Source organism: Capricornis sumatraensis, chromosome 8 (genome assembly GCF_032405125.1).
Source record: "Capricornis sumatraensis isolate serow.1 chromosome 8, serow.2, whole genome shotgun sequence".
Taxonomy (NCBI): domain Eukaryota; kingdom Metazoa; phylum Chordata; class Mammalia; order Artiodactyla; family Bovidae; genus Capricornis; species Capricornis sumatraensis.
Genome location: NC_091076.1, coordinates 12,931,654 through 12,942,033, shown reverse-complemented (window position 1 = coordinate 12,942,033; position 10,380 = coordinate 12,931,654). Strand labels below are relative to the sequence as shown.

The window sequence follows — 10,380 nt, the reverse complement described above, 5'->3', positions numbered from 1 at the left end:
CTCAATTTTGATTCAGACTTGGTTCTAGATCCTTCACACCCAGACACAAACAGAGGCAATGTTTGTTTCAGCACCATTAAGAGTGAAACCCTTTATTATTACTGAGAATAGGGTGTACAGAAAACCAAATATAGTTCACCAGCATCCTGGGCAGGAGTTCCCAAAGTGTGATTGTGTGTTAGAAACAGCCTTACTGATTCCTGAACCACTCCAAGCATTTACATTGCCGGTGCCAGTCCAATCCTGTCATTTCCTCGATCAAAGACTGAGAAATACAGCCTCAGGAAGACGTCACCCAGGACCCAGGACTCTGTAGATGTCCTCACTCTTTTCGCTCTAAAGGCCGTATAGCAGTGGCCTCTAGAACCCTGGAGAAGTCAGAGACACCAGTCAGCATGAGCCCTTACCAGTGAGTCCCCCCAATATCCAGACCCAGCGAAATTGTTTGTTTTTTTTTTTCTTCCCTCTTTTGGTAAATATAAAGGGGTTTTTTCAACAGCAGGGGATATGAGAGTTCATCGAAAACCAAAAAGGTCCAAGATATCAGGTTATCATGTGGAAGGGTGTGGTGAGTGTAGGACTGGGAGGTTGGGAAACAGAGGAATGTAAAAAAAAAAAAAAAAAAAAAAAAACAAAGTCCTATTGTAGAGCGTCAGGAACTATATACAACGAAGAGTGATAAACCACATGAAAAAGAATAAGAATAAAAGAATTTTTATATGTATAACTGTGTCACATTTTTGTGCAGCAAAACTTAATGCAACACTGAAGATATGCCAAACTTAAATATAATTATTTAGCAAAGAACAAGTGTGTCTATAGTTCTCCTCACTCCCTGTTTCTTTCCTTCTGACTCCTGCTCCTTGTTTTCTCTGCAGAGAATGCTGGTTCTCCTCCTGCATCCCCACAATCTGTACTTTATTGAAAAAAAAAACCTTTATTTTGCATTGGAATATAGCTGATTAACAATATTCTGAGTTTCAGGTGGATAGTAAAGGGGCTCAACTGTATGTTTCCGGGTATCCTGGTCCCAAAGACACCTCTCCCATCCAGGCTGTCATATAACTGAGTGGAGTTCCTTGTGCTACAAAGTAACTCAATGTAGGTTATCCATCTTAAATAGAGCAGTGCCCACAACACGTTCTTGAACACTTAACTCAGGAACACTAAGAAGCCTCCTTCAGCCCACCCTCACCCTCTATGGCCACTCCAGGCTTGGATGGGTAAGGTACTCTGGTTCCCCATCCCCACTAGTCAGTCCGTAGCCCTCATCAGCCCTAGTAAGTCCCCAGTGACTTAGTGCAGAGCACCTTGAGATGACATTTGCATAAAAACCAGTGCACTTTTGCCTAGAACCAAGCAACCCTCCATATGGCTCAATTAGTTTGTCATTTTAGAATTCCTGAAATTCCCTCTCTTTCTCAAAGTCTTCTTTGAGCCCATTAGCCTGCTCTGAGCTCTCGCAGGGAGCTGACATGGAGTCTTCACCCTGTGCCGGGGCTGAGCAGTCACTGTGCACCTTTTATACACCTTATTATACAACCTCCCCACTTGGTTTGGTACCCCAACTGACAAAGAAGGCACCTCTTCAGAGCAAGGGGAAGATGCAGGCGAGGACTAGGCTGACCATGTAATTTATCATTCAAACCAGAAAAATCTTGAGAAGGTAAGGCAGACTGTTAACTTATGCAGGGACTTCACACTTGGACTGTCCCCAGCCATTGTCCTTGTATCATGGCCTATTTTAGGGACTGCTAGAGCTGAATTTTATGTTCATGCACCTAAGGGTTCAGATTGAATTGAAGCTCTTTGGAGACTGAGGACCTTAGTGTTCCCCATTCCCTAACTCCCACCAAGCCATATGGAAAATCAGTGTAGAGGTTTGACCTGAGACACCCTTGTCATGCCCAGAAATTTTTATTGACTGGAGCTGCAAGTTTACTCCTTCTTCGAGAGAACCGGTGCAGAACAGCCCCCCCCCCCCCATTAAAGTCAGAGGTGAAGGTGAGAGCATGAAACAGTAAAGTAGGTAGACTCTGGTTTTGGGGGTAGATGCTCGGGAACAGGGGGTTTCCTGAGGTTCAATCCAACCTTTGCGTATGCCAAAGCCTCCCTACTCATGACCTTTGCTATGGGCGGAGTTCCTCACACTGGCTCCCGGCAGTCCCATACTGCCCTTTACTTTCAAGTGATTGGTTTTGTGGGAGACACTGGCTCAGCCACAGGGCTCAGCAAATTCTGCAATGGTGTGACATGGCCTACAGAGGGCGCCCTCTTCCCAGCAGCAGTCCAAGGGTTCCTGAAACCTCCAGTTTGAGAACCAACCCTCAGTATTGTCCCCTCACCTTGAGGATGTAGGCTTGAGCTGGCACTGGGTACTTGATGCCATTGATGGTGAAGATAATAGAGGGCAGAGTATTGACCGCAGAACATGAAATGTAGTGCTGTTAGAGACAGAGGGTGAGACATTAAGTATGGAGATCCCTGTTGTGTGTGGAGACTGGGAGTGACCCTGGGGCATTACCCTTCACCTTGAAATCTTGTGGCTTGGCGCCAATGAGCTTTTGTATGTTATCGACCAGTCTTCCTGGGCCATGGATAAATGATGCCCCAGTGTCCACAAGGGCATCACAGCCGTCAGAACAAGCAATAACCTCTCTTCTCATGGAAATGCTGAGAGACAATAGAAGAAAGTGGGCATCAAGGTCACTCTGAGTCTCACCAGAGGTGCCCCCTTCCCGACTGTCTCCTAAACAGCCCTTCATTTCTTGCCCTCTTTTCCTTTCCTGTTGACACAACACCTTTCCTGACATCCTCAAATGCAGGACTTGAATACACCAGGATCTTTTGTACCTTGACACAAACTGGCCTTCCTTCCTAGAAGACTCCACTCCCCTTTGACTAGTATATTTCTTCTCATCTTGCAGATTCTAGCTTAATTGTATTGTTTTTGGGAAGTCTTTCCCCTGGTGTTTATCAGTCTCCTGTGTCGGTCACTCTCTGTAGACCCTTCCTCATGACTGCTGCTGCTGCTGCTGCTAACTCACTTCAGTCGTGCCCAACTCTGTCAGACCTCATAGAGACCAGCCCACCAGGCTCTCCTGTCCCTGGGATTTTCCAGGCAAAGTACTTTAGTGGGTTGCCATTGCCTTCTCCTCCTCATGTCTAGCATATACAAAAGTCACAGTTCACTATGTGGGCAAGTCACTTCATGTACATCTGCCTTCTTAGATGTGAGGGCAAGTTTTATTCTCCTTGCCTCCCTAAAGTGCCTAGCACACAGTGGATGCCCAGTGCTTGTCTGTTCAAAGAGTGAATGAACAGAGAAAAAAATAAGAAAGATCCAGAGAGCCGTATCTGATGGGGAACAAATAACAGGTCGCACACAGAGTGAAGATGGAGATTCGCAGGGGAGGCAGATTCTTATAGTAGAGGGAGAGAGGGGCTCCTCTGGGAGAGGGTGTCTCCCAACACAGCTCCTACAACCAGCTCAGACCCTGAGACCCTGGCCAGGAAATACATGACTAGCCCACACAAACTCCAAAGGGCAGGTGAGCTTTTGTCTGAGGGTATCCCACAGAATACTGTCAATTAAGCCTCTTGTCCTCAGGTCACTCCTCGATCCCACCTTCCTGATTTTCTGTTATAGCCACTGCCCCACTGTGTGCCCATGAACATGTGGTGCCTTTTTTATTAGTTGCTTTCAGGTCTTAAGACTGCGGCCAACCTCTCTCTACTGCTGGGTAGCTGCTCCCTAAGAAGACCAGTTTTCCCCATTTTCTCAGGCCTGTCCCTGTTTTTAAACAGACATTTATCTGTACTGAGAACTTCCTATGTCCTAGGTAGCCCTGGACAGTCGGTCATCTTATCATAACTCTGTCCAGGCTGGTGAAATTCTCCCTGATCCTCTGTTCACCACATTATATAGTCCTCTAACCATGCTCCCCACCTCAAAGGGCAGTGGGTGCAGCCCTCTCCCAGCTGCACAGATCTCTCTGGACGCTTTTAGGACCCTAGTCAGAGCCTTGCTCAGAAGGCCTGGGGATTATGAACCCATGAGTTGTTTGTGTATTTATGTGCTTGTGTGTTTGTCTGTATGTGTGTTTGTATGTGTCTCTGTGAGTGCTTGTGTGTCTCTGACTAGCTATGTATGTTTTTATGTGTCTCTGTGTATGCTAATAAGTGTCTGCTTGTGTGTTTCCAAGGGTCTGTGTGTCTGTCTGTGTCATTGTGGGTGGTGTATATGCCTGTGTGACTGTGTGTCTGAGAATGAATTTGTGTGTGTCTGCCTGGGTCCGTGTACAGTAGTGAGAGCATCACTTGGGCTGACCCTCAGAGGGAGAGGCTTACCGGTCTACGTGTATAGTCCAGTCATCCGCTTTGACCAATGGTACCCAGTTGAGCTCTCCCGTGTAGTAGCGGTGGTCCACCCCACCAAACATCACCACACTGCCCTCCTGCTCGTCTCTGTAGAGAGAAGTGAGTTGGGGGATCCTTGGAGGACAGTAACAACAGCACTGACTGAAAGCTGTGCTGGTCCACCCATCAAGGCCCTAATGAGGTCCCCATGTACAGATGCAGAAATCGAGTCCAGGAGAGATAGAGATCCAGACTGAGGTCTGTTACTGTCTCATGAGTGGCACAGAGGAGGTTAGAAGCTGAATCACTTGTCTGAGCTCCACCCACTATGTCTTTGAAAGATGCCCTGGACCTCCAGCAACCTGAGTGCTCAGACACCCTCAGAGGACAGGGTGCTGAAGTGTTTTGGTTTTCCCCGTGTCCACCTTGTCATTTTTCATGAAAGTCAAGCCCTGGGAGTTCTAAGGGTATGGGTTCAGGTCACCCAGAATTGGCTCCACTGGCCTGTGGCCTACAATGTCCAAAGGGCCCCACATTCAGAAGGGACCCCTCCTCTGCTCCCCCTGTTTTGAAATGCCTAATATTTCTTGAATGAGGGGTCCCACGCTTTTTTGTCCCATACTTTCATTTCTCAGTGGCTCCACAAATTCGGTAGCTGGTACTGGGCTCTCTTTTAAATGCTAATGAGGAAGGAAAGATATCCACAATCCTTCTTCTCCTTCCTTCCTTATCAAATTCATAAGCAAATAGTAATGCTTTTTCCTCCAACTTGTTTCCTGTTGCCTTCCTTTTGCCTCCCTCATGACTCACCCCCTAGACCAAGTTACTGGTCTTGAGCCCAGGAGTAGGGTTGTGTTCCAATAAAATTTTATTTATAAAAGCCAGTGGTGAAACCAAATAGGGACCTGGGGCCATAGTTATCCTTGGTTATATTACTCTCTGGATACTTCTTTATTAAGTGTTCTATAATTTCTGTGCAACTGAAAGCATCTTACAGCTAATTTGGAGAAAGGAATTGTCCATCTCAGACTTACTTGCTCAAGTAGAAGGCAAAAACAGGCTCAGAAATGGCACCTTGATTTTTCAGCTTGTCAAAGATGGGGAGTGGTCTAGAGCAGGATTGTTTGGCGTAGTTCAAGCCCAAGACGCCATCAAATCTTCTGCCCTGAAACCCGTATTCTGCCACGCTTAGACCAAACGGCTGGTCATTACTTACAAGGTCCCCAATCTGTGGGAGAGAAGAGTGTTCCCACTTACAGATACGTGAAGTGGGGCTAGGACTGGGCTGGGGTGCATAGCCTTTAGATCCTTAGAGAAGAACTGAGGCTGGGCTCTGTCTTTGGTTGCCCACAGATGGTTAGAGCAAAGTAAAAGGGGAATGTGGGTTCCATTTGAGAGAGGCTGTGAATTTTAAAACATTTGCCCCTCTGAAAAACACCACCTGAGTGAGTCAAATTTGCCCCGTGGCTTCTGTCCAGGTGGGGCAACCAAGAGTCAGGCCAAGTCCCATTGGTGCCACCTTATGGACAAACAATTGAGAGCAAGGTAGCCTTCTCTTTGGCATCACTGTGACTTAATGACAGGAATGGACTGAATTCTCTGTAAGGTACTGTGGATTCTGCATCTGTCCAGGAAGACAGAAGACAAAAACACAATCTTGTTTGCAGGGTTCTATGAAATTACTGCCTGGGGAATTACTTTGGGGGATATGTGTATATTTCTGTCAGTGTGTATGAGGGGGGAGGGAACTACTCAAGTACTTTGGGGGAGGCAAGCCATAGATTTATTAGGCTCTCAAGGGTCCTCTAGAGTGAGAACTCATTTATCAGGCCCCTTGACTTCTCAGGCCTCCAGTTTCCCTCTCTGGATATCTGAAGGCCTTGACTGCCCCCCAAGGTCCCCAGATCAGTTTTATCCTGTCCCCAAACACCCCACAGCAACTTCAGTCCTGAAAAGCCAGCCTAACTCCACCTTTTATCACATGTGTGCTCTCAGCAAGGCCCTTGCTGTCTGTACTTCAGTTTCCTCATATGTCTCATGAGCTAATCAGAGTAACTGCTTTGTGAAGTTGTTGCAGAATTAAGTGGAAAGTGGCTGGAAGAGTCTGTTAATATAAAAGTGGGTGCTTTTATCCCTTTTCACTCTGAGAGAAATGAACCTTGAACTGCTCATGGGCAGGGGAGCTGCAAGTCCACACCTCAAGCCAAACTCTGGGTTAGCTAATCTTTTTGCTTGTGTGTCACCACGGGCACTACCACCGCAGAGACATGATCCTGTCAATAAGATGGCCAATATCTATGGGAGTTAGGATAAGAAGGGTCCTGCCATATGGTCCTGCATCTGTTTTGCAAGCAGTGGTCTCCTCATATCTAGTCTTGACTCAGCATTTGTTACTCTGTTACCCGAACTGTGTCATGAGCAACAACTCCTTTCATTCTCCCAGCTCCATAGGTGATCCAGAATGTCTTATTGGTTGTCCGGAAGGTGGAAGACTGAAGATGTCTGAACCTAACGTGTGTAGCTGCAGACACAAGAGATGAGTGTCATCAGGTGCCAAGGGTGGAAATAGGGCAGCAGGGCAAGTGAAAGATCATCTGGGTAAGGAGTGTCTGTACTCACAACAGGCTGAGCTGTTGCAAAAGACAGAGGGCACCCACAAAACAGATGAGCCTGTGTCAAAGAGAACCTGGAATTCTTGAGGGGGTGTTCCAATGGTGATGTTACCCACGTAGAATCTCTACATAGAGAAGGAGGGAGTGGGTTAATGCAGATTGATTACCCTCTATTCCCACACTGATGCCTCCCTCTGGGTGTCACATATCTCTTGAGACCACTTTCTAACCACCGTTCAGTTCACAGACTTTGGTCACAGAGGTATCTACATTTGATATATTTTTCCTGTGCTACATTGTAAGCAAGATATTGAATCTATGAACAGGCGTTGAAGTGGTACCTCCTGCATGAGAAGACCAGAGGCATAACCACTGGGCCTCCAGGATCACTGGACACCCAGGGAAGTCCTGGTGCCTTCATTTGAGAAGCTCTGTAGTCTCTTCAAGCCAAGCCTTAGCAAGCCCTTTGCCAGGAGGTCCTTCTTGATCAACTCCAGCCACTCCCTCTAAACTCAGACCACATCCAAGCAACACCACACAGGTGACCCTTTCATTTGACATGTATTTACTCTTTGCCTATCTCTCAGGCTGGCATGGGCATTTTTGAAGACAAAACAAGCCCTTTTCTAATCTAGAAACTGTAAGCACTCTGTTAGATTCTTATGGCCATACACGGAATACAGGTTCAGTGACTTTTTCCTGCTGTTGTTCTTGCATCTGTGGAAACCGAATTCCTCTACCTGGGGATTCACAATTGCTTTGCATTTGGTTTTACCTCTTGATCAGTGATAGTTCACTCTTCATCTGTAACTGAGGTGCTCACTTATTTCAGAAGGAACAATCACTCTCAAACTAATGACACGTTTGACACAGAAATGGATATTTACCTGCCACCTGGTAATGGCCAGGCCAAGTCACAAAGACCAACAGTTGAGGATGAGAGTGCCTTATCTCTAGGTGGGGTTCCTGTTTTCCAGTGTCTCAGCCTTCTGCAGGAATCCCAACCCCAACATCCCACCTGGCACCTCCAGATGAGCCCCATGCTAAACTAGAGCACCAGGAAGCACTGTGGAGCACCATCCTCCCAAAATACTCACATCTCTGATGTTTCTCAGTGGGTGAATAGTTAGATTTGAGCCACGAAAAGAAATCTGGGGCAATCTGTAAGCATGCTCCCTCAAGACATCGTTCAGCATGTTTTTACCACTGAGGGTTTTTCTCATGGTCTTCACTCTCCTTAGAGGTATTCTTTCACCGAGCATTTGACAAAGAAAACAAAGAAGATGCTACAATTAGCTGTCAGTGTTAAGATATAACTGTCATTGTAATGGCCCAGTGTGTTTTCTAATCATTTTTATGAGGCACATTATTATCAGAATATTATGCATATACCATGGCAAAGACACAGATTTGAATACAGGTTCTTTTCTGCCATCTTGGGTAAGCCATATGACCATGTGGTGTCTTAGTCTCCCCTTCGGCAAAAAAGTGGAATGTAACAGTACAAACCCTCCAAATAGAATATCTTGGGGATATGCGAAGTGATGGATATAAGGTACCTGATAAATAGGAAGTCTCAACAAAGACAGCCATTAGCATTGTTGTTGCCATCCCACTCATTCCTTCACAAAGAACCTCAAGGAAGGAGGTAGAAAGGGGACTCATTCTCTTTTACAAGGGAGAAATTTGAAATGCAAGAGGTTTCTGAGTTGGCTACGGTCACACTGCTTGTCAGATATAAAACAGTGTATCTTTCTCCAAGTTGAAGGAGAAGAGAGAGTTGAAAGAAGAGTCCAAATATAGGGAACAAGTAAGGGAAATTCAGAGGCTTGAGAAGGAAGGATGAGTCAAATGAAAAATTAAAAGCAAACAACACATAGAGAAATACACACCCAGTGACTTCCAAAGAGATGGAGAGATAAATGACAGTGATACAGAGATGCTGACATAGGCATATACACACTGAAATAGACAGGGAAGACATGTTGAACAAAATGCAGAAAAGTGCTATTCCACAGGACCAGATCAACATCTGCATTGACTGTGCACTGAACAGTTGCAAGGAGCTGCATTTCAACAGGGCATGACATGACTAGACCCCAAGTGTTGTGCAACCCTAGTCTACACCAAGACCTCTGGATCCACAGTTCCTATAGCAAGTTACTTATCAATAATCAGTGTTGAACTTGAAGAATCTTACAGTAATATTCCTTTCCATTCTAAACCTGATGGTTAGAAGAATAATCAGATGAAAGGAAAAATCCAAGAAAGGAATATGATGTGACATACTGTCCCCATACTTACTTGAATATGCCCTCTGAGAAGGCCACCAGCCCGAGGAGCACAAGCCACTTCATGCTTCTTTTCTGGCTCCAAGTACTCAGGGAAGTTTGGATTCTTAGCATGTAGTGGTGACTGGGAGCCCCTAGTTATATATGCTCTGACCTACCCTAGTTTTCCCCTTCAGGCCACTAAAAGATCTGGAAAAAACACAAAGGTCTCAATAAAAACTTTACCTTCATCAGTGTCCTTGGCGAATGGACTTTGAAGCTTTTCAGAATACAGAGAATTGAGCTGTAATCTCATCCTTGAATCTTGGCTCGAAAATCAAGCTGATCTGCATGGACATCTAAGAAGATGGAAAACCGGGCTACTTGGAGAAAAAAACTGCTAACAACATCATGAAAATGGATATTTGGGGCCATGCTCGATGTGTGTGGTTTCATGTCATCTTCCTAGCTACTTCGTGAGATATGCATTGCTGTCTTCATTGGTGAGGATATTGCTAGGATGATAAGTTGTCAAATGGCAAAGTGAAGACTTCAGGGACAGCCCAGGGAAATACAATTGGGTTTAGGTAGTGGGTAGAATGGCAGACATGGGACACCTATGATGCTAGGCTGCATCAAAGATATAGGGCAGAGCAGTACTTCAATTGCATGGTTTCTGTATTGCAAGAAATGTCAGATGCATCCACAAGATATTTTCTATCTTCCAACAACTGTACAAGGAAGAACTGTGTGCTAGGTTCTGGGTTAAAGGCTTCAAAGTCAAAGTTGAGCAAGACAAAAGTAGTCTTTATCTTAAGAGAGCTAGAAGTCTCAGTTCAGTTCAGTTCAGTCACTCAGTCGTGTCCGACTCTTTGTGACCCCATGAATCGCAGCACGCCAGGCCTCCCTGTCCATCACCAACTCCCGAAGTTAACTCAGACTCATGTCCATCGAGTCCATGATGCCATCCAGCCATCTCATCCTCTGTCGTCCCTTTCTCCTCCTGCCCCCAATCCCTCCCAGCATCAAAGTCTTTTCCAATGAGTCAACTCTTCTCATTAGGTGGCCAAAGTACTGGAGTTTCAACTTTAGCATCATTCCTTCCAAAGAAATCCCAGGGTTGATCTCCTTCAGAATGG

General features: G+C 45.7%; 1 protein-coding gene across 1 annotated transcript; it reads right to left on the bottom strand.

Annotated features, from left to right (window-relative positions):
* Positions 1-218: 218 nt before the first annotated feature.
* LOC138083388 (pregnancy-associated glycoprotein 4) lies at positions 219-9,376 on the bottom strand. The gene is made up of 9 exons (XM_068977259.1): positions 9,276-9,376; positions 8,069-8,219; positions 6,979-7,096; positions 6,762-6,880; positions 5,394-5,587; positions 4,351-4,467; positions 2,532-2,673; positions 2,346-2,444; positions 219-368 (listed from the first exon to the last, which is right to left on the bottom strand). The coding sequence occupies exons 1-9, from the start codon at positions 9,374-9,376 to the stop codon at positions 219-221; spliced, it is 1,191 nt and encodes a 396-aa protein (XP_068833360.1).
* Positions 9,377-10,380: the final 1,004 nt, after the last annotated feature.

Bases quoted from the DNA above. Each gene is read 5' to 3' on its own strand.
- LOC138083388 (XM_068977259.1), bottom strand. From the start codon at position 9,376: ATGCTAAGAATCCAAACTTCCCTGAGTACTTGGAGCCAGAAAAGAAGC. The intron at 5,588-6,761 runs GTAACAGAGTAA...TCTCTCCCACAG, and splicing joins TTGCTCATGACACAGTTCGG to ATTGGGGACCTTGTAAGTAA. The intron at 2,445-2,531 runs GTGAAGGGTAAT...TGTCTCTAACAG, and splicing joins CCAAGCCACAAGATTTCAAG to CACTACATTTCATGTTCTGC.